The sequence below is a fragment of the Mobula birostris genome, chromosome 6 (genome assembly GCF_030028105.1).
Source record: "Mobula birostris isolate sMobBir1 chromosome 6, sMobBir1.hap1, whole genome shotgun sequence".
Lineage (NCBI taxonomy): Eukaryota > Metazoa > Chordata > Chondrichthyes > Myliobatiformes > Myliobatidae > Mobula > Mobula birostris.
Genome location: NC_092375.1, coordinates 307,218 through 332,929, shown reverse-complemented (window position 1 = coordinate 332,929; position 25,712 = coordinate 307,218). Strand labels below are relative to the sequence as shown.

The following is a 25,712-nucleotide window of genomic DNA, read 5'->3' as shown; positions in this document are numbered from 1 at the left end:
CACTTTCAATGACTGGTGTATAATGACATCCAGGTCTCGTTGCACCTCCCCTTTTCCTAATCGGCCACCATTTAAATAATAATCTGTTTTCCTGTTTTTGCCACCAAAGTGGATAACTTCACATTTATCCACATTAAATTGCATCTGCCATGAATTTGCCCACTCACCTAACCTATCCAAGCCACCCGCATCCTCTTAGCATCCTCCTCACAGCTAACACTGCCGCCCAGCTTCGTGTCATCCGCAAACTTGGAGATCCTGCATTTAATTCCCTCATCTAAGTCATTAATATATATTGTAAACAACTGGGGTCCCAGCACTGAGCCTTGCAGTACCCCACTAGTCACTGCCTGCCATTCTGAAAAGGTCCCGTTTATTCCCACTCTTTGCTTCCTGTCTGCCAACAAATTCTCTATCCACATCAATACCTTACCCCCAATACCATGTGCTTTAAATTTGCACCTTAATCTCCTGTGTAGGACTTTGTCAAAAGCCTTTTCAAAATCCAACTATACCACATCCACTGGTTCTCCCATATCCACTCTACTAGTTACATCCTCAAAAAATTCTATGAGATTCATCAGACATGAATTTCCTTTCACAAATCCATGCTGACTTAGTCCGATGATTTCACCGCTTTCCAAATGTGCTGTTATCACATCCTTGATAACTGACTCTAGCATTTTCCCCACCACCGATGTCAGGCTAACTGGTCTATAATTCCCCGGTTTCTCTCTCCCTCCTTTTTTAAAAAGTGGGGTTACATTAGCCACCCTCCAATCCTCAGGAACTAGTCCAGAATCTAAAGAGTTTTGAAAAATTATCACTAATGCATCCACTATTTCTTGGGCTACTTCCTTAAGCACTCTGGGATGCCAACCAACTGGCCCTGGGGATTTATCTGCCTTTAATCCCTTCAATTTACCTAACACCACTTCCCTACTAACATGTATTTCCCTCAGTTCCTCCATCTCACTGGACCCTCTGTCCCCTATTATTTCCGGAAGATTATTTACGTCCTCCTTAGTGAAGACAGAACCAAAGTTGTTATTCAATTGGTCTGCCATGTCCTTGCTCCCCATAATCAATTCACCTGTTTCTGTCTGTAGGGGACCTACATTTGTCTTAACCAATCTTTTTCTTTTCACATATCTATAAAAGCTTTTACAGTCAGTTTTTACGTTCCCTGCCAATTTTCTCTCATAATCTTTTTTCCCCTTCCTAATTAAACCCTTTGTCCTCCTCTGTCCTCCTCTGTGGAGGGCTGTCAGAGGTTACAGCGGGACATTGATAGGATGCAAAACTGGGCAGAGAAGTGACAGATGGAGTTCAACTCAGATAAGTGTGAAGTGGTTCATTTTGGTAGATCAAATATGATGGCAGAATATAGTATTAATGGTAAGACTCTTGGCAGTGTGGAGGATCAGAGGGGTCTTGGGGTCCGAGTCCATAGGACACTCAAAGCAGCTGCGCAGGTTGACTCTGTGGTTAAGAAGGCATATAGTGTATTGGCCTTCATCAATCTTGGAATTGAATTTACGAGCTGAGAGGTAATGTTGCAGCTATGGTTAGACCCTGGTTAGACTCCATTTGGAGTAATGTGCTCAGTTCTGGTCATCTCACTACAGGAAGGATGTGGAAGCCATGGAGAGGGTGCACAGAAGATTTACAAGGATGTTGCCTGGATTGGGGAGCATGCCTTATGAGAATAGGTTGAGTAAACTTGGCCTTTTCTCCTTGGAGTGATGGAGGATGAGAGGTGACCTGATAGAGATGTATAAGATGATGAGAGGCATTGATCATGTGGATAGTCAGAGGCTTTTTCCCAGGGTTGAAATGGTTGCCACAAGAGTACACAGGTTTAAGGTGCTGCGGAGTAGGTACAGAGGAGATGTCAGGGGTAAGTTTTTTACGCAGAGAGTGGTGAGTACGTGGAATGGGCTGCCGGCAACGGTTGTGGAGGCGGATACGATAGGGTCTTTTAAGAGACTTTTGGATAGGTACATGGAGCTTAGAAAAATAGAGGGCTATAGGTAAGCCTAGTAATTTCTAAGGTAGGAATATGTTCCGCACAACTCTGTGGGCCGAAGGACCTGTATTGTGCTGTAGGTTTTCTATGTTTCTATGTTTCTAAATAATAAATAAGCAATAAGTATTGAAAACACGAAGTGTAGAGCCCATAGGTTGTGGGAACTGTTCAGTGATGGGGCAAGTGAAGTTGAGTGAGGTTATCCCCACTGGTTGAAGAGCTTGATGGTTGAAGGGTAATAACCGTTCCTGAACCTAGAGTGGCTTGTCTCTTCAAACATTCAGTCAAATTTGTTAAAATGGGATCAAAAAATAAAAGGCTGAAGACTCTCAGGGTCAGGCAGTAGCTGAGAGGGAATCAATCGACACTTCAGATCGAGATCATTGTGGGGGAAGGAAATGACATTTTAAATCAAGATCGTTGTGGAGGAGGAATTAACATTTCAGATCGAGATCCTTTTGGGGAGAAGAATCGACATTTCAGATCGAGATCTTTGTGAGTGAAGGAATCAATAGTTCATGTTGATTTTGTTGTGGGTGATGAATTGACTTTTCAGGTGGTGATCATTGTAGGGAAGGAATCAATATTTCAGGTCGATTGTTTTGGAGAAGGAACTGACTTTTCAGATTGAGATCATTGTTGGGGAAGGAATTGACAATTCAGGTGCAGATCGTTGTTGGGGAGGGAATTGACTTTTCAGATCAAGATCATTGTTGGGGAAGGAATCGACATTTCAGGTTGAGATTGTTGTTGGGGAAGGAGTTGACATTTCAGGTGGAGACCATTGTGGGGAAGGAATCGACATTTCAGGTGGAGATCATTGTGGGGAAGGAATCAACTTTTCAGATCGAGATCGTTGGGGAATGAATCGACCTTACATATTGAGATCGTTGTGGGGAAGCAAACACTATTTCAGATCGAGATCGTTGTGGGTGACAGAATCGACATTTGAGGTCGATCGTTGTGGGGGAAGGATTCCCGGCGTTAATGACTGCTCTGTGGATGTGTGAATTTGATTGTTTCATAATGAAATTGCACTGTGTTCCAAGTTAATGAATAAACTGTCTAGGCTGATGCAGAGGTTCTGAAAAACAGCCTAGAGCTGTGAACAAACTCAGTGTGAGATGAAGGGGAACAAATCAGGTTAATGCAAAGATGGAAAAGACAGAAGTTATGATAGACAATGGTGAAGGAAAGGGATGGGTTACTGGAAGGCAAGATGGCAGGTGGGGAGAGGATGAAGAGGGTAAAACTCACATGTTGTTGTAACCCGGGTGATCGAGATCATGGCACACAGCAGCACTCATCAGTGTGAGGATATCGAGCTGGGTCAACTTCTCCTGCAACACAGATGCACTGATCTAGAGAGATGGGATGTCCGCACCACTTGCACATTCTGCTTTCTGCAACCCCACCTTCCCATCGATGACCCTCTGACTCAACATCTTTCCAGTTATTCCTGACTTTTTTAATTGCTATGATACCTTCATTGTCCCTAACGCTATTCTCTATAAGACTGGTAATGTTGAGACACTCTAATCTTTCATATCCATGAATTACATCTTCATTTATGATCCCAGCAATCTGAAAACTTGTGTCTATGATACTCGAATATAAAAATCATTATATTTCTCAATAAATAACAAGAGGGACTCTGTCTCCAGCTTAGCCATCAATTAATCACATCTTTTAGGAGATAAAATATTATCTTTAACATCTTTGAAGTGGAGAAAAACCAATTTATGAAGCCCCTAATTCTCCCATCCAACTTATCTTGGACATTTTGGGAAGACTAATTTAAAATTACCTAATAGTACAGTCAGGGGATGGTCTCCCTTCCTCCCAAATCCCCGCACCCCTCTCTCGCACCCCTTCCTCTCCCCCTCCCTCCCCATCTACCCCTGCTTCCCCCCTCCCTCCACCAGTCCCCTCTTCCTCCCTCCCCTCCTTTCCCTTCGCTTCTCCTTCCCTCCCTCTCAACTCACTTCTCTCCACTCTCTCTCCCTTCTTCTGTTCCCTATCCCTCTCTCTCCCTCCCTCTCTCTTCTCCCCTCCCTCTCCCTCCCTCTGCTCCTCTTACCTCTCCCTCCTTCTGTCCCACCCCTCTCTCCCCCTCTCTCTCTGCTCCCCTCTGCCTCTGTCCCTTCCTCCCCCAGATTCCCTCTCCCTCTCCCTCCCTCATTCTGTCTGCTGCACTCTCCCCTCTCTCTCCCTCCACGCCACTGACCTGCAGTTGACATAGCTCGATTATACTGTACATCATCTGAGTGACACAGAAGCAGTGACGGAAGTTGTGAAATGGGTTGTTCCGATAATTCTCATGAACACACAACTTAGGAAAAAAATGAAAATACATCCAGTTAAAGCAGACACACCCCCTAGCAGCCCCTCTACAAAACCTCTCCCATTAATTTCCACCACAGTTCACCCTTCCTGTGAAACTGACGTCCCACTGGTACTGCCCTGACGAAGGGACTCAACCCAAAATGTTGACCATGTATTCCTCTCCTTAGATGCTGCCTGACTTGCTGAGATCCTTCAGCATTCTGTGTGTTCCACTGGTACTCTGCCCTTGTTCCTCCTCCAATCTCTGAGTCACCACTCTGTCATTTCGTTTATTTCAGCCCCTACACTGCTCCATGCACACAATATACCATCTTCATCATCATCACGGAGACTATCATCATCAAAGATGATGGAGTTCAACCCAGATCAATGTGAAGTGCTTCATTTCAGTAGTAACTTTGCTGATGACACAAAGGTTGGGGGTGTTGTGAAGGGTTGTCAGAGGTTACAGCGGGACATCGATAGGACACGGAACTGGGGTGAGAAGTGGCAGATGGACTTCAACCCAGATAAGTGTAAAATGGTTCATTTTGGTAGGTCAAATGTGAAGATAGAATAAAATGTAAATGGTAAGACTTGACAGTGTGGAGGACCTCTGTGTCCATAAGACACTCAAAGCTGCTGTGCAAGTTGACAGTGTTGTTAAGAAGGTATATGGTGTATTGGTGTTCATCAGCCATGGGATTGAGTTCAAGAGGTAATGTTACAGTTATATAAGACCTTGGTTAGACCCCATCTGAGGTACTATGCTCAGTTCTGGTCACCGCATTACAAGAAGGATGTGGATACTACAGAGAGAGTGCAAAGGCCATTTACAAGGATGTTGCCTGGATTGGAGAGCATGCCTTATGAGAATAGGATGAGTGAACTTGGCCTTTTCTCCTTGGAGTGACAGAGGATGAGAGGTGACCTTACAGAGGTGTATAAGATGATGAAAGGCATTTTCCCAGTGAACGTGAGGGGGCATAGCTTAAGATGCTTGGAAGTTAGGTACAGAGAGGATCTCAGGGGCATGTTTTTCACACAGACAGTGGTGGGTGCATGGAATGCACTGCCAGTGACAGTGGTGGATAAAATAAGGTCTTTTAAGAGGCGTCTAGATAAGTACATGGAGCTTAGGAAAATAGAGGGCTATGTGGTAGGGTAACTCTTGGCAGCTTCTAGAGTAGGTTACATGGTCAGCACAATAACGTGGGCCAATGGGACTGTAATGTGCTGTAGATTTTTATGTTCTATTTTCTATCATTATGTGCCATGTCATATGACATAGACGATCATGGTCTTGACCATTAATGTTCTTGGCAAATTTTTGGACAGAAGTAGTTTGCCATTGCCTTCTTCTGGGCAGTGTCTTTATAAGATGAGTGACTTTAGCCCATCAATACTCTTCAGAGATTTTCTGCCTGGCACCAGTGGTCGCAGAGCCAGGACTTGTGATATGCACTGGCTGCTCGTACAAGCGTCCTCCACCTGCTCCCATGGCTTCCGGTGACCCTGATCAGGGGAAAGACAGACGCCACTCCCTGCATGCAGACTAGCAGAGGGAAAGAATACTTCCAGCTCCTTTGCTCGAGATGTATCTCCACCTCCCCCCACCACCCAATGCCATATTAGGTTTTAATATGTTCACATTTTCAGCATTACATCTTAGGCCACATTCGGAATATTGAGTGCAGTTCTGGCCACCACACACTGGAAAGGATGTCAAAGTGTGAGGGAGGGTTGGAAGAGATCGCCAGGATGTTACCTGGAATGGAGGATAGGAACAAGAAGGAAAAGTTGAACAAACAAATTATTTGTGCTGGTGCATCAGAGGCCGAGGGGTGAGATATACCCAGAGGTGTAAACAGGGTAGATCTTTGTTCTAGGATGAACATGTCAAATGCTTAGAGGGCATAGGTTGAAGGTGAGATGGGAAAACGTGTCTAGTATTGTATCAAACAAAGAGCGATAAGTGCCTGGAATGTGCTGCTGAGAGAAGTGATAGAAGCTGACACAATGCTCACATGGTACGGACCACATGGAGGCAGATAAGACTAGTTTAAATTGACATCATGGTCAGCACAGAGACCGTGGTCTGAAGGGCCTGTTCCTGTGTTGTACTCTTTGCATTTCATCTTCCTTCAGGCAAAGGTCCTCCTCTAAAACTGCGGGGAAGTTAGTTCCAGGGTTTAGATTGAATGACGATGAAGGACCAGTGACGTTGTTCCAAGTGCACATGGTGGTCACCCAGAGAACGATGCATGGCCAGGGAGAGGGACAAGTAGAAACACAATGACAATTAAGAAGTGTCAGGGTGAGTATTGAATTGTTAGGTTCAGAAGTTCTGGTCAGCATGGACACAATGGGCTGAATGGCTATTTCTATGCTAGGCGGAAGAGAAGGTGGCAGCGCGCATGGCCATTCCTGTGGTGATGTCTGTTATTTGTCAAGTAGGGTACTGTGCACAATTCTGATTTGATGAAGACTGATGTGAGAGTACGGAGGAACATCTGGAGAAACTTCCAAAATGCCCACTTCGCTGCCGCTGCTACTGTGTGGTCCGGAATCTCCGCAGGAGAAGGCCCCGAATCCTCGGCTTTGCTTGTTTCGGCGGCTGGGGCAAGGTCGAAAGCACTTGGGAGGCTGTATCAGAGGGGCTGGTCGGAGGCTTGAAGTTTTTGGACGGATGGACTCAGCGTCGGCTGTTGTCGGGTGCTTCCAATGCATCGGCAGTTGTCGGTGCCTGGAGGTTTATGGCGGGGAGTTTCTCCCTTTGCTGCCTGCTATCGGGGACTCGGGAGTCGATCGAAACTTTGAGACTTTTTTTTAACGTGCCCATGGTGTGCTCTTTATCAAATTATGGTATTGCTTTGCATTGCTGTAACTATATGTTATAATTATGTGGTTCTATCAGTGTTAGTCTTTGGTTTGTCCTGTTTTTCTGTGATATCACCCTGGAGGAACATTGTATCATTTCTTAATGCATGTATGCATTTCTAAATGACAATAAAAGAGGACTGAGTGTCCTCATAATCTAAGTCCCTCTAACTCTATGATGAGGCCAGTGAACCCTATTGGAAGGTGCAGCAGAGTTGAGGGTCCATGGCTGTCCTGCACCTATTCTATGGCAGTTCTGTACTCTCTCAGTAAGGCCCCTCCCAGTGTGACCTTCCCTCAGGATCGACCCCTCCTTCAGTAAGTTCTCTCCCACAGCGTAACCATCCCTCAGTGAGGCCCCTCAAACAGTGTGAGCCTCACTCAGTACTGCCCCTTCCATGGTGCGACATTCCATTGAACCTGCCCCTTCATTCCCCATGCCTTCCGACTGCCCCCTCTTAAGTTCATCTGTCTCACTGTGTTGATCCCCTGCTTATTTAATCTCCATTCTTGGCGGTTCCCTCTCCTCCCCCCACCCCACCGAGTCTCTGCTACTCTCCCTAGGGGACTCTCCTTACCAGCCACCTCTTCAGAGTCATGGGGTCGATGCTAAAGTCTTTGACCAGCCCCAGGCTGTGGTACATGTGCTCCAAGCAGCTGAGCATCTGTGTGGGCGGGGTGGGGATGGAGGTGGGAGGGAGAAGAGAAAGGTAGATCATGGCAATTTCTGGACAGTCACATGGAACAATCACAGCACGAGGTGAAGAGTCCTTCTCCCCAGGAGAAGAGCCCCTGTGGCTCCCACCAGCCTCGGAAATTTGCACTGTACTCATGGACACTGACTGATCCTTCTCCAGGTACACATAGGCACAGATGTAATCCTGGAAGAAGGGCAGGCAGTCAGCTTGAGCAAAACCCTTGAATGTCTGCTGCCTCTACCCGTGAATGGCCTAGAGTGAAATGACCGGGAGTGGGTGGGGAAATGACAGGGTGGCTGTAGCTCAGAAGTGTGGGCCATGAAATGTAGCTGGAACCTGAGGAACAGCCCTTCAGATACTGAGACACTGCAACCTATCACACTGTGTATACATGACACACTGTCTCCTCCCCACCACAGAAATGACAGGTGGCTCATAAACCAACTCTGGAACCTGGTACTGTATACAGTATAGCTCTGTGCAGCATTCTCCATCACTGGTCTCAGTGCTAAGGGGGAGGGCTCTGGCATAAAAAGACCTCATCTGGGATCTTTCCAACTTCTAATTGTGGTGGAGTTAGTGGGCATGTAATAGGGAGCACTGGCCTATGACTCTGTCAGACAGCCCCTACCTGACTTAATTTCCTCATGTGGATACATTTGATAGAGACTTTGCTCTCAAAAAACATACTTTATTTTAAATTAATTATTGTTAAGAATGAAGTTTCAGGATACTTGGAGGCACATGATTAAATAGGCCAAAGTCAACATAGTTTCCTTAAGGGCAAGTCTTGCCTGTTGGAATTCTTTGAGGAAATATCAGGCAGGATAGACAAAGGAGGGTCAGTGGATGTTGTGTACTTAGATTTTCAGAAAGCCTTTGTCAAGGTGCCATACATGAGTTTGCTTAAGGTAAGATCCCATAGTATTACTCAAAAGATAATATCATGAATAGGGTATTGGCTGACTGGCAGGAGACAAAGAGTGGAAATAAAGAGAGCCTTTTCTGGTTGGTTGTCAGTGACTAGTGGTGTTCCACAGGGGTCTGTGTTGGGAACGATTCTTTTTAATGTTATATGTCGATGATTTGGATGACAGTATTGTAGCTTTGTTGCATAGTTTGCAGATGATATGAAGACATGTGGAGGGCAGGGAGTGTTGAGGAAGCAGAGAGTCTGCAGAAGGACTTGGACAGCTTGTGAGAGTGGGCAAAAAGGTGGCAGATGGAATATTGTGCAGGGAAGTGTATTGGTCATGTACTTTATTAGTAGGAATAAAGGTGTGGACTATTTTCTAAACGGGGAGAAAATTGAAAAATAGGAGGTGCAAAGGGACTTGGGAGTTCCCTTATAGGATTCGCTGAAGGATAACTTGCAGATTGAGTCAGTGGCACTTATTAGTCTTGGGCCTCAAGCTGCAAGATCGCTTACTTCTCAGCTGCCAGGAGAGAGGCATCCGCGTTGGCACACTCTACCAGGGGCAGCGTAGTGCAGTTGTGTTTGACTGAAGATTTCAAATGGACTGGGAGTTCTAGACTATATACATATATAGTTGTGTGGTTACTAATATTCTATATGTGAAGACTGGCCCTCTAAGGTGCGGTGGCACTCGGCGGGTTATCAGATGATATTGGTGGGCTGGGAGGGTCTGAACTATAGGTATTCATGTTCTGTGTTGTATTTTACTGATATTCTACACGGGTTTGTTGACTTGTGTGTGCCAGGACTGGGCCTCAAGCCACAGCGTCGCTGGTGGGGGGTGGGGGCATTGGAACTCTTTCATTCCGTGATTGTGATCTTGTGTGTGAATGCTGATAATGTGTTGGCACCTTGACCCCATGGTAACGCTGTCTTGTTTGGCTGTGGTCATAAGTATTCATATATGGTTGAATGACAATTAAACTTGAATTGAATTAAATTGGTAAGGAAGGCAAATGCAACATTAGCATTTATTTGGGAGGACAAGAATATAAGAACAAGGATGAGATGCTGAGGCTTTATAAGGCATTGGTTAGATGTCCCTTGGAGTATTGTGCACAGTTCTGGGCCCTTATCTAAAATGTGCTGGAATTGGACAGTGTCCACAGAATGCTCATAATTCCAGGAATGAGAGGGTTAATGTATGAGGAGCTCTGTGCCTGTACTCGCTGGCATTTAGAAGAATGAGAGGGGATCGCACTGAAACCTACTGAATATAAAAAAGGTCTAGGTCGAGTGAACGTGGTGAGGATGTTTCCTATGGGGGGAGAGGGGACAGCCTCAGACTAGAGGGATGTCCATTTAAAACAGATGAGGAGGATTTTTTTTAGCCAGAGGCTGGTGAATCTGTGGAATTTATTGCCACAGGTGGTCGTGAAGGTCATGCCATTGAGTATATTTAAAGTGGAGGTTGATAGCTTCTTGATTAGTCAGGGTGTCAAAGGTTACGGGGAGAAGGCAGGAGAATGGGGTTGAGAGAGATAATAAGTGAGCCATGATGAAATGGTGGAGCAGACTTGATGGGCTGAATGGCCTAATTCTGCTCCTATGTCTTATGGTGGAGGAACCTACTGGAGTGGAATGCAGATGGAGAGCTCGAATGTGGAGAGGTTTTTTCAGGAAGGATGGAGGTTGTAGGATATGTGGAGAAGGGCAGGAGGGATCACGAGGAAGGGTTTATTGGGAGAAAATTCAGATTTTTTTAACTACTTGGAATAAAAGAGGCACGACTGCACAGGCGCGTGACCTCAAAGGGCGGAAGGCTTAAAAAGGGAAATGATCTTCAACACTTTTTTTTCGATTCACAGCAAGCAGGCAGCGGAGTAAGTCGCCGTTTCTCAGGAGAAAATTCAGATTTTTTAAAAAACTACGGGATAAAAGAGGCACAATTGTGCAGGCGCGTGACCTCAGAGAGCGGAAGGCTTAAAAAGAACACCGCCATATCCAGCGGGCAGCGTTGGAGTGGGCAGCGGAGTGAGCGGGTGCAGAGTGATAGGGCTTTGACTCAACGGGCTTAGGCGGAAACGGGAAGAGACTCCCTGCGACTGTTGAGTCTCATAGTAAGGGGTAAGTTACAGGTTTATTTATTTAGTACAAACAGTAGCATTAGAGGTATGCATCTAAGATTAGTGTTGTGCTTGGAGTGCCAAATGTAGGCACCCTGGGAGACTCCCAGCCTCCCCAAGGATTACATCTGCTGCAGGTGCATTGAGATGAGGCTCCTTAAGGACCGTGTTAGAGATCTGGAGCTGCAACTTGATGACCTTCAGCTAATTAGGGAAAGTGAGGAGGTGATTGATAATACCTATAGAGAGGTAGTGGACAGCATCTCCTTGACAGTCCCCCTCAGAAATCGATATATCATTTTAGACACTGTTGGAGAGGTTGACCTGACGGAGGAAGACCGCAGCGAACAGGACTCTGGCACTCTGAGAGAGAGCAAGGAGAAATGCAGTAGTTATAGGGGATTCCACAGTGAGGGGAACAGACAAGAGATTCTGCGAGCTGTACAAGGATACCCGGATGGTGTGTTGCCTCCCTGGTGCCAGGGTATGGGATGTCTCAGATCGGGTCCAGAGTATTCTGAGGAGAGAGGGCGAGCAGCCAGAAGTCTTGGTACATGTTGGTACCAATGACATAGAAAGAAAAAAAGAGGAGGTCCTGAAGGAAGATTACTGGGAACTAGGAAGAAAATTGAAAAGCCGGACCTCCAGAGTAATAATCTCAGGATTACTGCCTGAGCCTCGCGTTAATGAAGGTAAGAATAGCAGAATTAAGCAGATGAATGTGTGGCTAAGTAACTGGTGCAGGGGGCAGGGCTTCAAATTCTTGGATCATTGGGATCTATTTTGGGGGAGGTATGACTTATACAAAAATGATGGGTTACACCTGAACTCACAGGGTACTCTTTTCCTGGTGGGATTGTTTGATAATAGCTGTTATGGAGGATTTAACCTAAGTTGGCAGGGGGAAGGAAACCAGGGTGTTAGGGTTAAGGAAGAGGAAAATAGAAATAAATCAAAGATACTGTGCAGCAAAGATGGCAAGAAGGACAGGCCGGTGAATAGACAGGATAATTTGCTGTGCAATAGAAATATAGTAAAATTGGTAACAGATACTGATCTAAATGTACTGTACTTAAATGCACACAGCATTGGAAATAAAGTGGATGACCTTGCTGCACAGCTGCAGGTTAAAAGATATGACATTGTGGCCATCACCGAGTCATGGCTAAATGATGGATGTGATTGGGAGCTGAATGTCCAAGGGTACACAGTGTATACGGAAGAAAGGAAGGTGGGTAAAGGGGGTGGCGTGGTCCTGATGGTAAGCAACGATATCAAATCTCTAGAAAGAGGGAACATAGGATCAGAAGAGGTAGAATCCTTATGGGTCGAGTTAAGAAATGGCGAGGGTAAAAAGACACTAATAGCAGTTATATACAGGCCTCCAAACAGCAGCCGGGATGTGGACTACAGGTTGCAGCTGGAAATAGAGAAAGCGTGTCAGAAGGAAAATGTCAAGATAGTTATGGGGAATTTTAATATGCAAGTGAATTGGGAAAGTCAGGAAGGTACTGGATCTCAGGAGAGGGAGTTTGTAGAATGCCTACGGGATGGCTTTTTGGAGCAACTTGTCCATAAGCCCACCAGGGAATTGGCTGTTTTGGATTGGGTGCTGTTTAATGAACCTGAGGCGATTAGGGAGCTGGAGGTAATGGAACCCCTTGGAAGTAGTGATCATAATATGATTGAGTTCAGTTTCAAATTTGAAAAGGAGAAGCTGGTATCAGGTGTATTGATATTTCAGTGGAACAAAGGAAATTACAGTGATATGAGAGAGGAACTGGCCCAGGTCGATTGGAAAAGTAAACTAGATGGAGGGACGGTAAGTAAACTAGATGGAGGGACGGTAGAGCAGAATTGGATGAAATTCCTACAAGAAATAAGGACAGTGCAAGAAATATATATCCCAAGAAAAAAGAAAATCATGAGTGGAAAAATGGCACAAATGTGGCTAACGAGAGAGGTTAAGGCTAAAATAAAAGCAAAAGAGATGGCGTACAAAGAAGTAAAAATTAGTGGCAAAACTGAGAACTGTACGACTTCTAAAAACTTACAGAAGGAAACTAAGAAAGTCATTCGGAAAGAAAAGATGAGTTATGAAAGGGAGTTGGCAATTAACATTAAAAAGGATACCCTAAGAGTTTTTTTAAATATATGAAGAGTGAAAGAGTGACACGGGTAGATAGAGGACTGATTGAAAATGATGCTGGAGAAATTATACTGGGTAACAAAGAGATGGCAGAGGAACTAAATGAGTATTTTGCATCAGTCTTCACAGTGGAAGACATTAGCAACATACCTGATAGCCAGAGGTCTCAGGGAATAGAATTAGGTACAGTCAAGATTACTAGAGAGAAAGTGCTTGGGAAGCTAAATCGACTAAGAATAGATAAGTCTCCCGGACCAGATGAGGTGCACCCACAGGTCCTGAAGGAGGTGGCTTTGGAGATTGTGGAGACATTGGAAATGATTTTCCAGGAATCAATAGACTCTGGCATGGTTCTGGAGGACTGGAAGGTCACAAATGTAGGTCCGTTATTTAAGAGAGGAAGGAGGCAGCAAAAAGAAAATTACAGACCTATTAGTCTGACATCGATAGTTGGAAAGTTATTAGAGTCAATCCTCAAGGACAAGGTTATGAAATACCTCGAGGTGCATGATAAGATAGGCCCAAGCCAGCATGGTTTCATGAAGGGAAGATCCTGCCTCATCAACCTATTGGAGTTTTTTGAGGTAATCTCAAATAAGGTTGACAAGGGAGAGGCTGTGGATGTTGTGTATTTGGATTTTCAAGAGGCCTTCGATAAGGTGCTGCATAAGAGGCTGCTTAATAAGATGAGAGCCCATGGAATTACAGGAAAGATATTGAAATGGGTGGAGCATTGGCTGATAGGCAGAAAGCAAAGGGTGGAAATAAAGGGATCCTAATCTGATTGGTTGCCGGTTACTAGTGGTGTTCCACAGGGGTTGGTGTTGGGGCTGCTTCTTTTTACAATGTATGTCGATGATTTAGATTATGGATTAAATGGTTTTGTAGCTAATTTTGCGGATGACACCAAGATAGGTGGAGGAGCAGGAAGTGTTGAAGAAACGGAAAGGTTGCAGAGAGACTTGGTCAGTTTAGGAGAGTGGGCAAAGAGATGACAGATGAGATACAATGTTGAGAAATGTACAGTTGTACATTTTGGGAGAAGAAATAATCGGGCAGATTATTATTTAGATAGGGAGAAAATTCAAAAATCGGAAGTACAAAGGGACTTGGGGGTCCTCGTGCAGGATACCCTAAAGGTTAACCACCAAGTTGGATCGGCGGTAAGGAAAGCGAATGCTATGTTGGCATTCATTTCAAGAGGAATAGTGTATAAGAGTAAGGAGGTGTTGATGAGGCTCTATGGGGCACCGGTGAGACCTCATTTGGAACACTGTGTGCAGTTTTGGGCCCCCTATCTTAGAAAGGATATACTGATGTTGGAGAGAGTTCAGAGAAGATTTATGAGGATGATTCCCGGAATGCAGGGCTAACATATGAGGAGCGTTTGTTGGCTCATGGACTGTATTCAATAGAGTAGAGAAGAATGAGAGGGGATCTCAGAAACATTTCGAATGTTGAAAGGGTTGAACAGAGTAGATGCGGAAAGGCTGTTTCCCTTGGTGGGTGAGTCCAGGACAAGAGGCCACAGTCTTATAATTAGAGGGTACCCATTTAAAACAGAGATGAGGAGAAATTTTTTTAGCCAGAGGATCGTGGATTTATGGAATTCGTTGCCACATACAGCTGTGGAGGCCCAATCATTGAGGGTGTTTAACATATAGCATATACAAATATAACATATATAACAATTACAGCACGGAAACAGGCCATCTTGGCCCTTCTAGTCCGTGCTGAACTCCTACTCTCACCTAGTCCCACCAACCTGCACTAGGTCCATAACCCTCCATTCCCTTCCTGTCCATATATCTATCCAATTTAACTTTAAGGAGGAGATTGATGGGTATCTAATTAGTCAGGGTATCAAGGGATATGGGGAAAAAGCCAGAAATTGGAACTAGATGGGAGAATAGTTTAGATCATGGTGGAGTGATGGAGCAGACTCGATGGGCCGAATGGCCTACTTCTACTCCTTTGTCTTGTGATTGTAATGTGCAAGAAGGAAGGTGTGTTAGGAAGGAAGATGAGTGGTGGATTTCTAAGGAAGAATGTTTATGAAGAGGGCTGGTGTAAAGGGAGGGTGTGCTGAGGAAGTTTGCGTTGTGTTGGGGAAGGTATGCTATGAAGATGAAGCTGGAGAGACACAGCAAAGGAAATGACTGACAATTTTACTAAATAAACTTTTATGGGACTATGTTCACTGTAATCTGCAGCCTGTAATTTCCCATTGGGAGATATGCTTTTGAACTGTCTGTATAATTTCACATTTGTGTGGTATCCTGAAAGATTCGGCGAACTGGACTCTCGAGAATACAGGTACAGCAGTTGACCATTAATGGAATGGACGGGACTGGACTGAAACTCTACACCAATGGAAGCTGTGGGGCCTGGGAGCAGATTACAGATGAGGGCAGGAGAGGGGTAGAAGTGATTGTGAAGTAGGTAACAGAGGAGGAGGATGGACACTGTGAGTATTTGGGATGAGGAAATGCAAAAAGAGGAAAAGTAAGGTTTCACTCACTTCATTGGCTTCCCAATACCAGGCATCAAACGTTGGTTTCCTGAGCGTCTGAATGGTCTCTTCAGAGAGCACGTACTAGAAATGAAAGAGGCTCCAGTCATCCCAGACCATCATGTCTTTATTGAAATGTCCTGCTCAGACCCATCAAAGTCTGGATTTCTGTCTGAATCACACAATTCACAGTCAAACAGATAAGACAGCTGGAAAGACTTAGTGAGGGAGAAATTTGCTTCACAGTGCAGTGACACCAGTACTGCAGAAAGATGGAGCCATTGAGTTGGGAAAGGTATTACTTGAATTGGAAGAGTTTTAAAAGGGGCTTAGGAACAGTACAGCAAAGGAACACAATTACTGCACCCAACAAAATGGTAAATTAAACTCATTCTCTGAGGCTGTCTTTAAAGAGAGTGAGCCCTCGCAAGGCGGAAGAGCCCAATGGAGTACCTGACAAGGCTCTGAAAAGCTGTGCCAACCAACTGGTGGGAGTATTCAAGGACATTTTCAACCTCCCACTGCTAGGGGCAGAAGTTCCCACTTGCTTCAAAAAGGTAACAATTATACTAGTGCCTAAGAAGAATAACTTGAGTTGCCTTAATGACTATCGCCCAGTAGCAATCACAACTACAGTGATGAAATGATTTGAGAGGTTGGACATGACTAGACTGAGCTCCTGCCTCAGCAAGAACCTGGACCCACTGCAATTTGCCTATCAGCACAATAGGTCAACGGCAGATGCAATCTCAGTGGCTCTCCACTCAGCTTTAGACCACCTGGGCAACACAAACACCTATGTCAGGATGCTGTTCATTGACTATAGCTCAGCATTTAACACCATCATTCCTACAATCCTGATTGAGAAGTTGCAGAATCTGGGCCTCTGTACCTCCCTCTGTAATTGGATCCTCAACTTCCTAACTAGAAGACCACAATCTGTGTGGATTGGTGATAATATCTCTTCCTTGCTGACAATCAACACTGGCACACCTCAGGGGTGTGTGCTTAGCCAACTGCTGTACTCTCTTTATATGCATGACTGTGTGGCTAGGCATAGCTCAAATACCATCTATAAATTTGCTGACGATACAACCATCGTTGGTAGAATCTCAGGTGGTGACAAGAGGGCGAACAGGAGTGAGATATGCCAACTAGTGGAATGGTGCCGCAGCAACAACCTGGCACTCAACGTCAGTAAGACGAAAGAGCTGATTGTGGACTTCAGGAAGGGTAAGACAACAGAACAGATACCAATCCTCATGGTGGGATCAGAAGTGGAGAGAGTGAGCAGTTTCAAGTTCCTGGGTATCAAGATCTCTGAGGATCTAACCTGGTCCCAACATATTGATGTAGTCATTAAGAAGGCATGACAGCAGCTATACTTCATTAGGAGTTTGAAGAGATTTGGTATGTCAACAAAAACACTCAAAAACTTCTATAGGTGTGCCGTGGAGAGCATTCTGACAGGCTGCATCACTGTCTGGTATGGGGGGTGGGGTGCGGTGGCTACTGCACTGGACCGAAAGAAGCTGGAGGGTTTTTGCACATTTTTAAAATCTATTCAATATACATATACTGCAATTGATTGATTTATTTATTATTACAATTATTATTATTTTGTTTTCTCTTCTATATTATGTATTGCATTGTACTGCTGCTGCTAAGTTAATAAATTTCACGTCACATGATGGTGATAATAAACCTGATTCTGATTCACTTCTGCCTGAACATGGTCCATATCCCTCCATTCCCATTCCACCAAACTACCTAACAGCCTCTTAAATGTTATCACTCTGGGCGTGAATGAAACCTGCCCCGCACATCACTTTTAAATTCTACCCTGGGGAGAATTAATGCCCAGGGTCTATTAATGCCTCTCATCATCTTATAAATTTCTATTATCTTTCCCCTCAGTCTCTGATGCTCCAAGTAAAACAAGCCAAGTTTGCCCAGCCTCTCCTGATACAGCGCAGAGCCTCCTATCCACCTAGCACCCGATAATAATGGTAAACTTCTCTGCTCACTTTCCAAACTCTCCACATTGTTCTTACAATGAGGCAACCAGAACTGCACACAATACTCCAGGTGTATCCTAACCCAATGCTCTGACACTGTATGGCTTCTTTACAACCCTGTCTATTTTCATAACCATCTTCAAGGAGCTATGGATTTAGACCTCAAGCTCTATGAAAAAGGTTGTTTGTGTTTTACTCAGTGTGGTTTATATCAAGATCATGCTGCCAGAGGAGGTGGTGGAACCAGTTATAATTTAGACCATAAGACATAAGAGCAGAATTAGGCCAACTGGCCCATCGTGTCAGTTGGCCCATCAGGTCCGGGAGATTTATCCACCCTCAGACTATTAAGCTTCCTGAGCAGCTTCTGAAATCCTGCTTCGGGTTTGATTCGAAGAAGGAAGTCTGAGAATCGGAGCGGGAGTGCGGAGGAACACATTTTTGAATTTTTCGGGTTTTTTTTCCATCGGCGTTCAGAGAGGCGGGACTGCGCAGGCGTGTGACGTCGGGCAGTGAAGTGCGGAAGATTTAAAAGGAACAGAGCCTCATACAGTGGACAGTGTAGTTTGCGGGCAACGGAGTGAGCCGAGAGCAGAGTGAAGGCTTAAGGGCTTTGGCTCAACGGGCTTAGGCACAATGGGGCGAGGCGAGGAAGGTTTGGTATTCATTTTTTTTTGTTGTTATTTGAGGAGAGGGGCAGTATGAGTGTGAGGGTAGTTTGTTGTTCTCGGTGCCAGATGTAGGAGGCCCTGGAGTCTCCAATCCTCCCGGACGTCCACATCTGCGCCAGGTGTGTCGAGATGCAGCTCCTAAGGGACCGTGTTAGGGAACTGGAGCTGCAGCTCGATGACCTTCGACTGGTCGGGGAGAGAGACGAGTTGATAGAGAGGAGTTACAGGCAGGTGGTCACACCGGGGCCACGGGACACAGACCAGTGGGTCACGGTTAGGAGGGGGAAGGGGAAGAGTCAGGTAATAGAGAGTACCCCAGTGGCTGTGCCCCTTGACAATAGGTACTCCTGTTTGAGTACTGTTGGGGGGGAAAGCTTACCTGGGGGAAGCGACAGTGGCTGTGCCTCCAGCACAGAGTCTGGCCCTGTAGCTCAGAAGGGTAGGGAAAGGAAGAGGAGGGCAGTTGTAATAGGGGACTCGATAGTAAGGGGGTCAGACAGGCGATTCTGTGGACACAGTCCAGAGACCTGGATGACAGTTTGCCTCCCTGGTGCCAGGGTCCGGGATATTTCTGATCGTGTCCAAGATATCCTGAAGTGGGAGGGTGAGGAGCCAGAGGTCGTGGTACATATGGGTACCAATGACATAGGCAGGAAAAGGAAAGAGGTCCTGAAAGGAGAATATAGGGAGCTAGGAAGGGAGTTGAGAAAAAGGACCGCAAAGGTAGTAATCTCGGGATTACTGCCTGTGCCACGCGACAGTGAGAGTAGGAATGCGATGAGGTGGAGGATAAATGCGTGGCTGAGGGATTGGAGCAGGGGGCAGGGATTCAAGTTTTTGGATCATTGGGACCTCTTTTGGCACAGGCGTAACCTGTACAAAAAGGACAGGTTACTCTTGAATCCTAGGGGGACCAATATCCTGGCAGGGAGATTAGCGAGGGCTACTGAGGTGACTTTAAACTACAATGGTTGGGGGGTGGGAATCAAATTAAAGAGGCTAGGCGAGAGGAGGTTAGTTCACAACAGGGGGATGGGACCCAGTGCAGAGAGACAGAGGGGTGTAAAATGAGGGTAGAAGCAAAAAGTAGTAAGGTGAAAAGTAAAAGCGGCAGGCTGACAAATCCAGGGCAAGCATCAAAAAGGGCCACTTTTCAACATAATTGTATAAGGGCTAAGAGAGTTGTAAAAGCAAGCCTGAAGGCTTTGTGTGTCAATGCCAGGAGCATTCATAACAAGGTGGATGAATTAAAAGTGCAGATTATTATTAATGAATATGATATAGTTGGGATCACAGAGACATGGCTCCAGGGTGACCAAGGATGGGAGCTCAACATTCAGGGATATTCAATATTCAGGAGGGATAGACATGAAAGAAAAGGTGGTGGGGTGGCATTGCTGGTTAAAGAGATTAACGCAATAGAAAGGAAGGACATAAGCCGGGAGGATGTGGAATCGATATGGGTAGAGCTGCATAACACTAAGGGGCAGAAAACGCTGGTGGGAGTTGCGTACAGGCCACCTAACAGTAGTAGTGAGGTTGGGGATGGTATTAAACAAGAAATTAGAAATGCGTGCAATAAAGGAACAGCAGTTATAATGGGTGACTTCAATCTACATGTAGATTGGGTGAACCAAATTGGTAAGGGTGCTGAGGAAGAGGATTTCTTGGAATGTATGTGGGGTGGTTTTTTGAACCAACATGTCGAGGAACCAACCAGAGAGCAGGTTATTCTGGACTGGGTATTGAGCAATGAGGAAGGGTTAATTAGCAATCTTGTCGTGAGAGGCCCCTTGGGTAAGAGTGACCATAATATGGTGGAATTCTTCATTAAGATGGAGAGTGACATAGTTAATTCAGAAACAAAGGTTCTGAACTTAAAGAAGGGTAACTTTGAAGGTATGAGACGTGAATTAGCTAAGATAGACTGGCAAATGACACTTAAAGGGTTGATGGTGGATATGCAATGGCAAGCATTTAAAGATCGCATGGATGAACTACAACAATTGTTCATCCCAGTTTGGCAAAAGAATAAACCAGGGAAGGTAGTGCCCCCTTGGCTGACAAGGGAAATTAGGGATAGTATCAATTCCAAAGAAGAAGCATACAAATTAGCCAGAAAAAGTGGCTCACCTGAGGACTGGGAGAAATTCAGAGTTCAGCAGAAGAGGCCAAAGGGCTTAATTAGGAAGGGGAAAAACAATTATGAGAGAAAACTGGCAGGGAACATAAAAACTGACTGTAAAAGCTTTTATAGATATGTGAAAAGAAAAAGATTGGTTAAGACAAATGTAGGTCCCCTACAGACAGAAACAGGTGAATTGATTATGGGAAGCAAGGACATGGCAGACCAATTGAATAATTACTTTGGTTCTGTCTTCACTAAGGAGGACATAAATAATCTTCCAGAAATAGTAGGGGACAGAGGGTCCAGTGAGATGGAGGAGCTGAGGGAAATACATGTTAGTAGGGAAGTGGTGTTAGGTAAATTGAAGGGATTAAAGGCAGATAAATCCACAGGGCCAGATGGTCTGCATCCCAGAGGGCTTAAGGAAGTAGCCCAAGAAATAGTGGATGCATTAGTGATAATTTTTCAAAACTCTTTAGATTCTGGACTAGCTCCTGAGGATTGGAGGGTGGCTAATGTAACCCCACTTTTTAAAAAAGGAGGGAGAGAGAAACCAGGAAATTATAGACCGGTTAGCATAACATCGGTGGCGGGGAAACTGCTAGAGTCAGTTATCAAAGATGTGATAACAGCACATTTGGAAAGCGATGAAATCATCGGACAAAGTCAGCATGGATTTGCGAAAGGAAAATCATGTGTGACAAATCTCATAGAATTTTTTGAGGATGTAACTAGTAGAGCGGATAGGGGAGAACCAGTGGATGTGGTATATTTGGATTTTGAAAAGGCTTTTGACAAGGTCCCACACAGGAGATTAGTGTGCAAACTTAAAGCACACGGTATTGGGGGTAAGGTATTGATGTGGATAGAGAATTTGTTGGCAGACAGGAAGCAAACAGTGGGAATAAACGGGACCTTTTCAGAATGGCAGGCAGTGACTAGTGGGGTACTGCAAGGCTCAGTGCTGGGACCCCAGTTGTTTACAATATATATTAATGACTTGGATGCGGGAATTAAATGCAGCATCTCCAAGTCTGCAGATGACACGAAGCTGGGCGGCAGTGTTAGCTGTGAGGAGGATGTTAAGAGGATGCAGGGTGACTTGTATAGGTTAGGTGAGTGGGCAAATTCATGGCAGATGCAATTTAATGTGGATAAATGTGAAGTTATCCACTTTGGTGGCAAAAACAGGAAAACAGATTATTATCTGAATGGTGGGCGATTAGGAAAAGGGGAGGTGCAATGAGACCTGGATGTCATTATACACCAGTCATTGAAAGTGGACATGCAGGTACAGCAGGCGGTGAAAAAGGCGAATGGTATGCTGGCATTTATAGTGAGAGGATTCAAGTACAGGAGCAGGGAGGTACTACTGCAGTTGTACAAGGCCTTGGTGAGACCACACCTGGAGTACTGTATGCAATTTTGGTCCCCTAATCTGAGGAAAGACATCCTTGCCATAGAGGGAGTACAAAGAAGGTTCACCAGATTGATTCCTGGGATGGATGGACTTTCATATGATGAAAGACTGGATGAACTAGGCTTATACTCATTGGAATTTAGAAGTTTGAGGGGGGATCTTATTGAAACGCATAAAATCCTAAAGGGATTGGACAGGCTAGACGCAGGAAGATTGTTCCCGATGTTGGGGAAGTCCAGGACGAGGGGTCACAGTTTGAGGATAAAGGGGAAACCTTTTAGGACCGAGATTAGGAAAAACTTCTTCACACAGAGAGTGGTGAATCTGTGGAATTCTCTGCCACAGGAAACAGTTGAGGCCAGTTCATTGGCTATATTTAAGAGGGAGTTAAATATGGCCCTTGTGGCTAAAGGGATCAGGGGGTATGGAGGGAAGGCTGGTCCAGGGTTCTGAGTTAGATGATCAGCCATGATCATACTGAATGGCGGTGCAGGCTCGAAGGGCCGAATGGCCTACTCCTGCACCTATTTTCTATGTTTCTATGTTTCTCAGTTTGTAATTTTCACTGCACAAACTTCACTTCCCTGACACTCTTGAATGTCTCTGTAACTGATCCCACTGGCTGTGATTATGCCTCATCCCCAGCCTGTTCTTTCTATAATCTCTGTTGCATGCTATCTTTGATTTATTTATGTTTTCTCCTTCTTCAACCCTATCACTCCGGTTCCCATCCCCCTGCCAAATTAGTTTAAATCCTTCAGAACAGCTCTATTAATCCTGTCTGCTAGGATATTGGACCCCTTTGGTCCTTTTTTCACAAGTCAAAGCTCCCCCAGAAGAGGCCCCAATGATCCAGGAATCTGAATTCTTACTCCCTATGCTAGTCTCTCAGCCACGCTTTAATATGCCTGATCATGCTATTCTTGCGCTCGTTAGCACGTGGCACAGGCAGCAATCCCTAGATTACTACCCTGGAAGTTCTGCTTTTCAGCTTCCTACCCAACTCCTTGAATTCTCTCTTCAGGACCTCTTCTCTTTTTCTACCTGTGTCATTGGTGCCAACGTGTACCAAGACTTCTGGCTGTTCACCCTCTCCATTCAGAATACTCTCAGACTGCTCCGAGACATCCCATACCCTGGCACCTGAGAGGCAACACACCATGCAGGTATCTCTATCATAGAAACATAGAAATATAGAAAACCTACAGCACAATACAGGTGCTTCAGCCAACAATGCTGTGCCAAACGTACTTACTTTAGTAATTACCTAGGTTTACCCATAGTTTTCTATTTTTCCAAACTCCATGTACCTGTGCAGGAGTCTCTTTAAAGACCCTATCATATCCACCTCCACCACCGTCGCTGGCAGCCTATTCCACGCACTCACCACTCTCTGCATGAAAACTTACCCCTGACATCTCCTCTGTACCTACTTCCAAGCACCTTAAAAATGTGCCCTCTTGTGCTAGCCATTTCATCTCTGGGATAAAGCCTCTGACAATCCACACGATCAATGCCTCTCATCATCTTATACGCCTCTATCAGGTCACCTCTCATCCTCCGTCACTCCAAGGAAAAAAGGCCAAGTTCACTCAACCTATTCTCATAAGGCATGCTCCCCAATCCAGGCAACATCCTTGAAAATCTCCTCTGCATGCTCTTGATGGTATCCCCATCCTTCCTGTAGTGAGGTGACCAGAATTGAGCACAGTTCTCCAAGTGGGGCCTGACCAGGGTCCTATATAGCTGCAACATTACCTCTCAGAGTTGTGGTACATATTGGTATCAACAGCATAGACAGGCAAAGGGAAGAGGCCCTGAAGAGCAAATATGTGAGTTAGATAGCCAGCTGAAAAGCAGTACCTCAAATATATTAATCTCTAGATTGTTTCCTGTACCACATGCTAGTGAGAGTAAGAATAGGATGATTTGGCAGCTCAGATATTGGAGCAGGGGATAGGGTATCAGATTTCTGGATCATTGGGATCTCTTCTGGAGAAGGTCTGACTTGTACAAAATGGACGGTTTACACCTGAACTAGAGGGACAACAATATCCTTGCGGGTAGACTTGTTAGAACTAATTTAACATGACAAAGGGAAGTGAAGTGATAGGCTTGAGGATGGGACAGTTGGTATACAAGTAGATGCACTGTGTAATGAGACTGCGAGGAAGGTCAGGCAGATGATGGGGCAAAATTGCAGTCAATGCGATGAATTGAAGTGTAACATGGGAGCGAAATTGAAATGGGTGATGACTACAGGACAGTAGATGTCATATTTGAATGTTCAAAGTACACAGAATAAGGTAAATGTAGGCATTACTGAGTTGTAGCTGAAGGAAGATCATATCTGGGAGCTTAAGTGCAAGGATACACATTGTATAGAAAGGATAGGCAGGTATGCAGAGGGTTAGAGTGGCTCTGTTGGTAAAAAATTAAATTAAATCATTAGAAAGAGGTGACATAGGATCAGAGATGTAGAATCTTTGTGGGTAGAGTTAAGAAACTGCAAGGGTAAAAATACCCTGATGGGAGTTATATACAGCCCTCTGAACATCAGCAGGATGTGGGATATAAATTCCAATGGTGATAGAAAGGCAGTGATAAGTAATTAGGCAGTGTTACGACAGTCATGAGAATTTCAATATGCAGGTCGATAGGGAAAATCAGGTTGTGCTGGATCCCAAGAAGAAGAATTCATAGAATGTTTATGAGATAGCTTTTCAGAACAGTTTGTAGTTGAGCCCAATACAACTCTGGATTGAGTGTTGTGTAATTAACCAGTTTTGATATGGAAGCTTAGGTAAAGGAACCCTTAGGGACAGTGATCATAATATGATAGAATTCATATTAAACCTGCGGTTTGAGAGGGAGAAAATAAAATCAGATGTATCAGTACAGTATTACAGTGGAGTAGAGGGAATTACAGAAGCATGAGAGGAGCTGGCCAAAGTTGATTGGAAGTGGATACGAGCAGGGATGATGGTAGAACAGCAATGGCTGGAGTTTCTGTGAGCAATCAGAAAGCACATGATATATACATCTCAACAGAGAAGTATTCTAAATTACACAACAGTGGCTGACGAGAGAAAGTCAAAGAGAACATAAAAGCAAATAAGAGAGCATGTGGTGACCCACTTTCCAGCACACTCGAACCGGCTCACAAAACAGCGAGCGCCGGTAGAGAGGCCGGCCCCAAAAAAGGGCGCCAGGCCATCTTCACCAGCCGAGGGGAAACCCGCGCGTGGGAAGGGTTTGCGAATATGCATTCCCCATAGCAGTTCCGCCCGGGGGAGGGCAGGAACGGGAAGGCTTTAAAGGAGGCCGCGAAGTTTGAATAAATCTCTTTTTTCACAACTACAACTCACCGACTACGTATCGTTATTCTAGCGCTGTGTGTAGCACACCGCTACAGGCATATAATATAGCAAAAATTATTGAGCAGTTAGAGGATTGGGAAGCTTTTTAAAAATTAACAGAAGACAACTAAAAAAACCATAAGGAGATAAAAGATGAACTATGTAAAACCCCTTTTTACCAGGCATTTTTAAAAACACGGCTGGTTAGTCCCCCGCAAACCAAGAGGCTCGGCGGTGACAAAACCACTTTTCCTGGACTCTGTACATCTGGGGTCGATATGACTTGTGTCCTACCAGACCGGGAGAGCCAGGATGTTTTGACCACCCACCCCCAATCTGAGAGAATACTGTGTGTAAATGCTGTCCACTTGCAATTACCCATCAGCAAGAAATAACAGATCATACCCTGCATACAGTTATAAGAAAGGTGTACTTATGAATATCACTTAATCAAACAGTTATTAAAGAAAGAAAAGAAAAG

At 44.9% G+C, this 25,712-nt stretch overlaps 1 protein-coding gene across 1 annotated transcript in view; it reads right to left on the bottom strand.

Annotated features, from left to right (window-relative positions):
* pde9aa (phosphodiesterase 9aa) overlaps positions 1 to 25,712 on the bottom strand; it is a 267,251-nt gene that overhangs the window by 98,282 nt on the left and 143,257 nt on the right. The window contains exons 11-14 of the mRNA XM_072262191.1: positions 15,645 to 15,719; positions 7,813 to 7,899; positions 4,257 to 4,361; positions 3,287 to 3,369 (exon numbers count right to left, since the gene is read on the bottom strand). Coding sequence (XP_072118292.1) covers positions 3,287 to 3,369; positions 4,257 to 4,361; positions 7,813 to 7,899; positions 15,645 to 15,719 — 350 coding nt within the window. The remainder of the gene's footprint in view (positions 1 to 3,286; positions 3,370 to 4,256; positions 4,362 to 7,812; positions 7,900 to 15,644; positions 15,720 to 25,712) is intronic.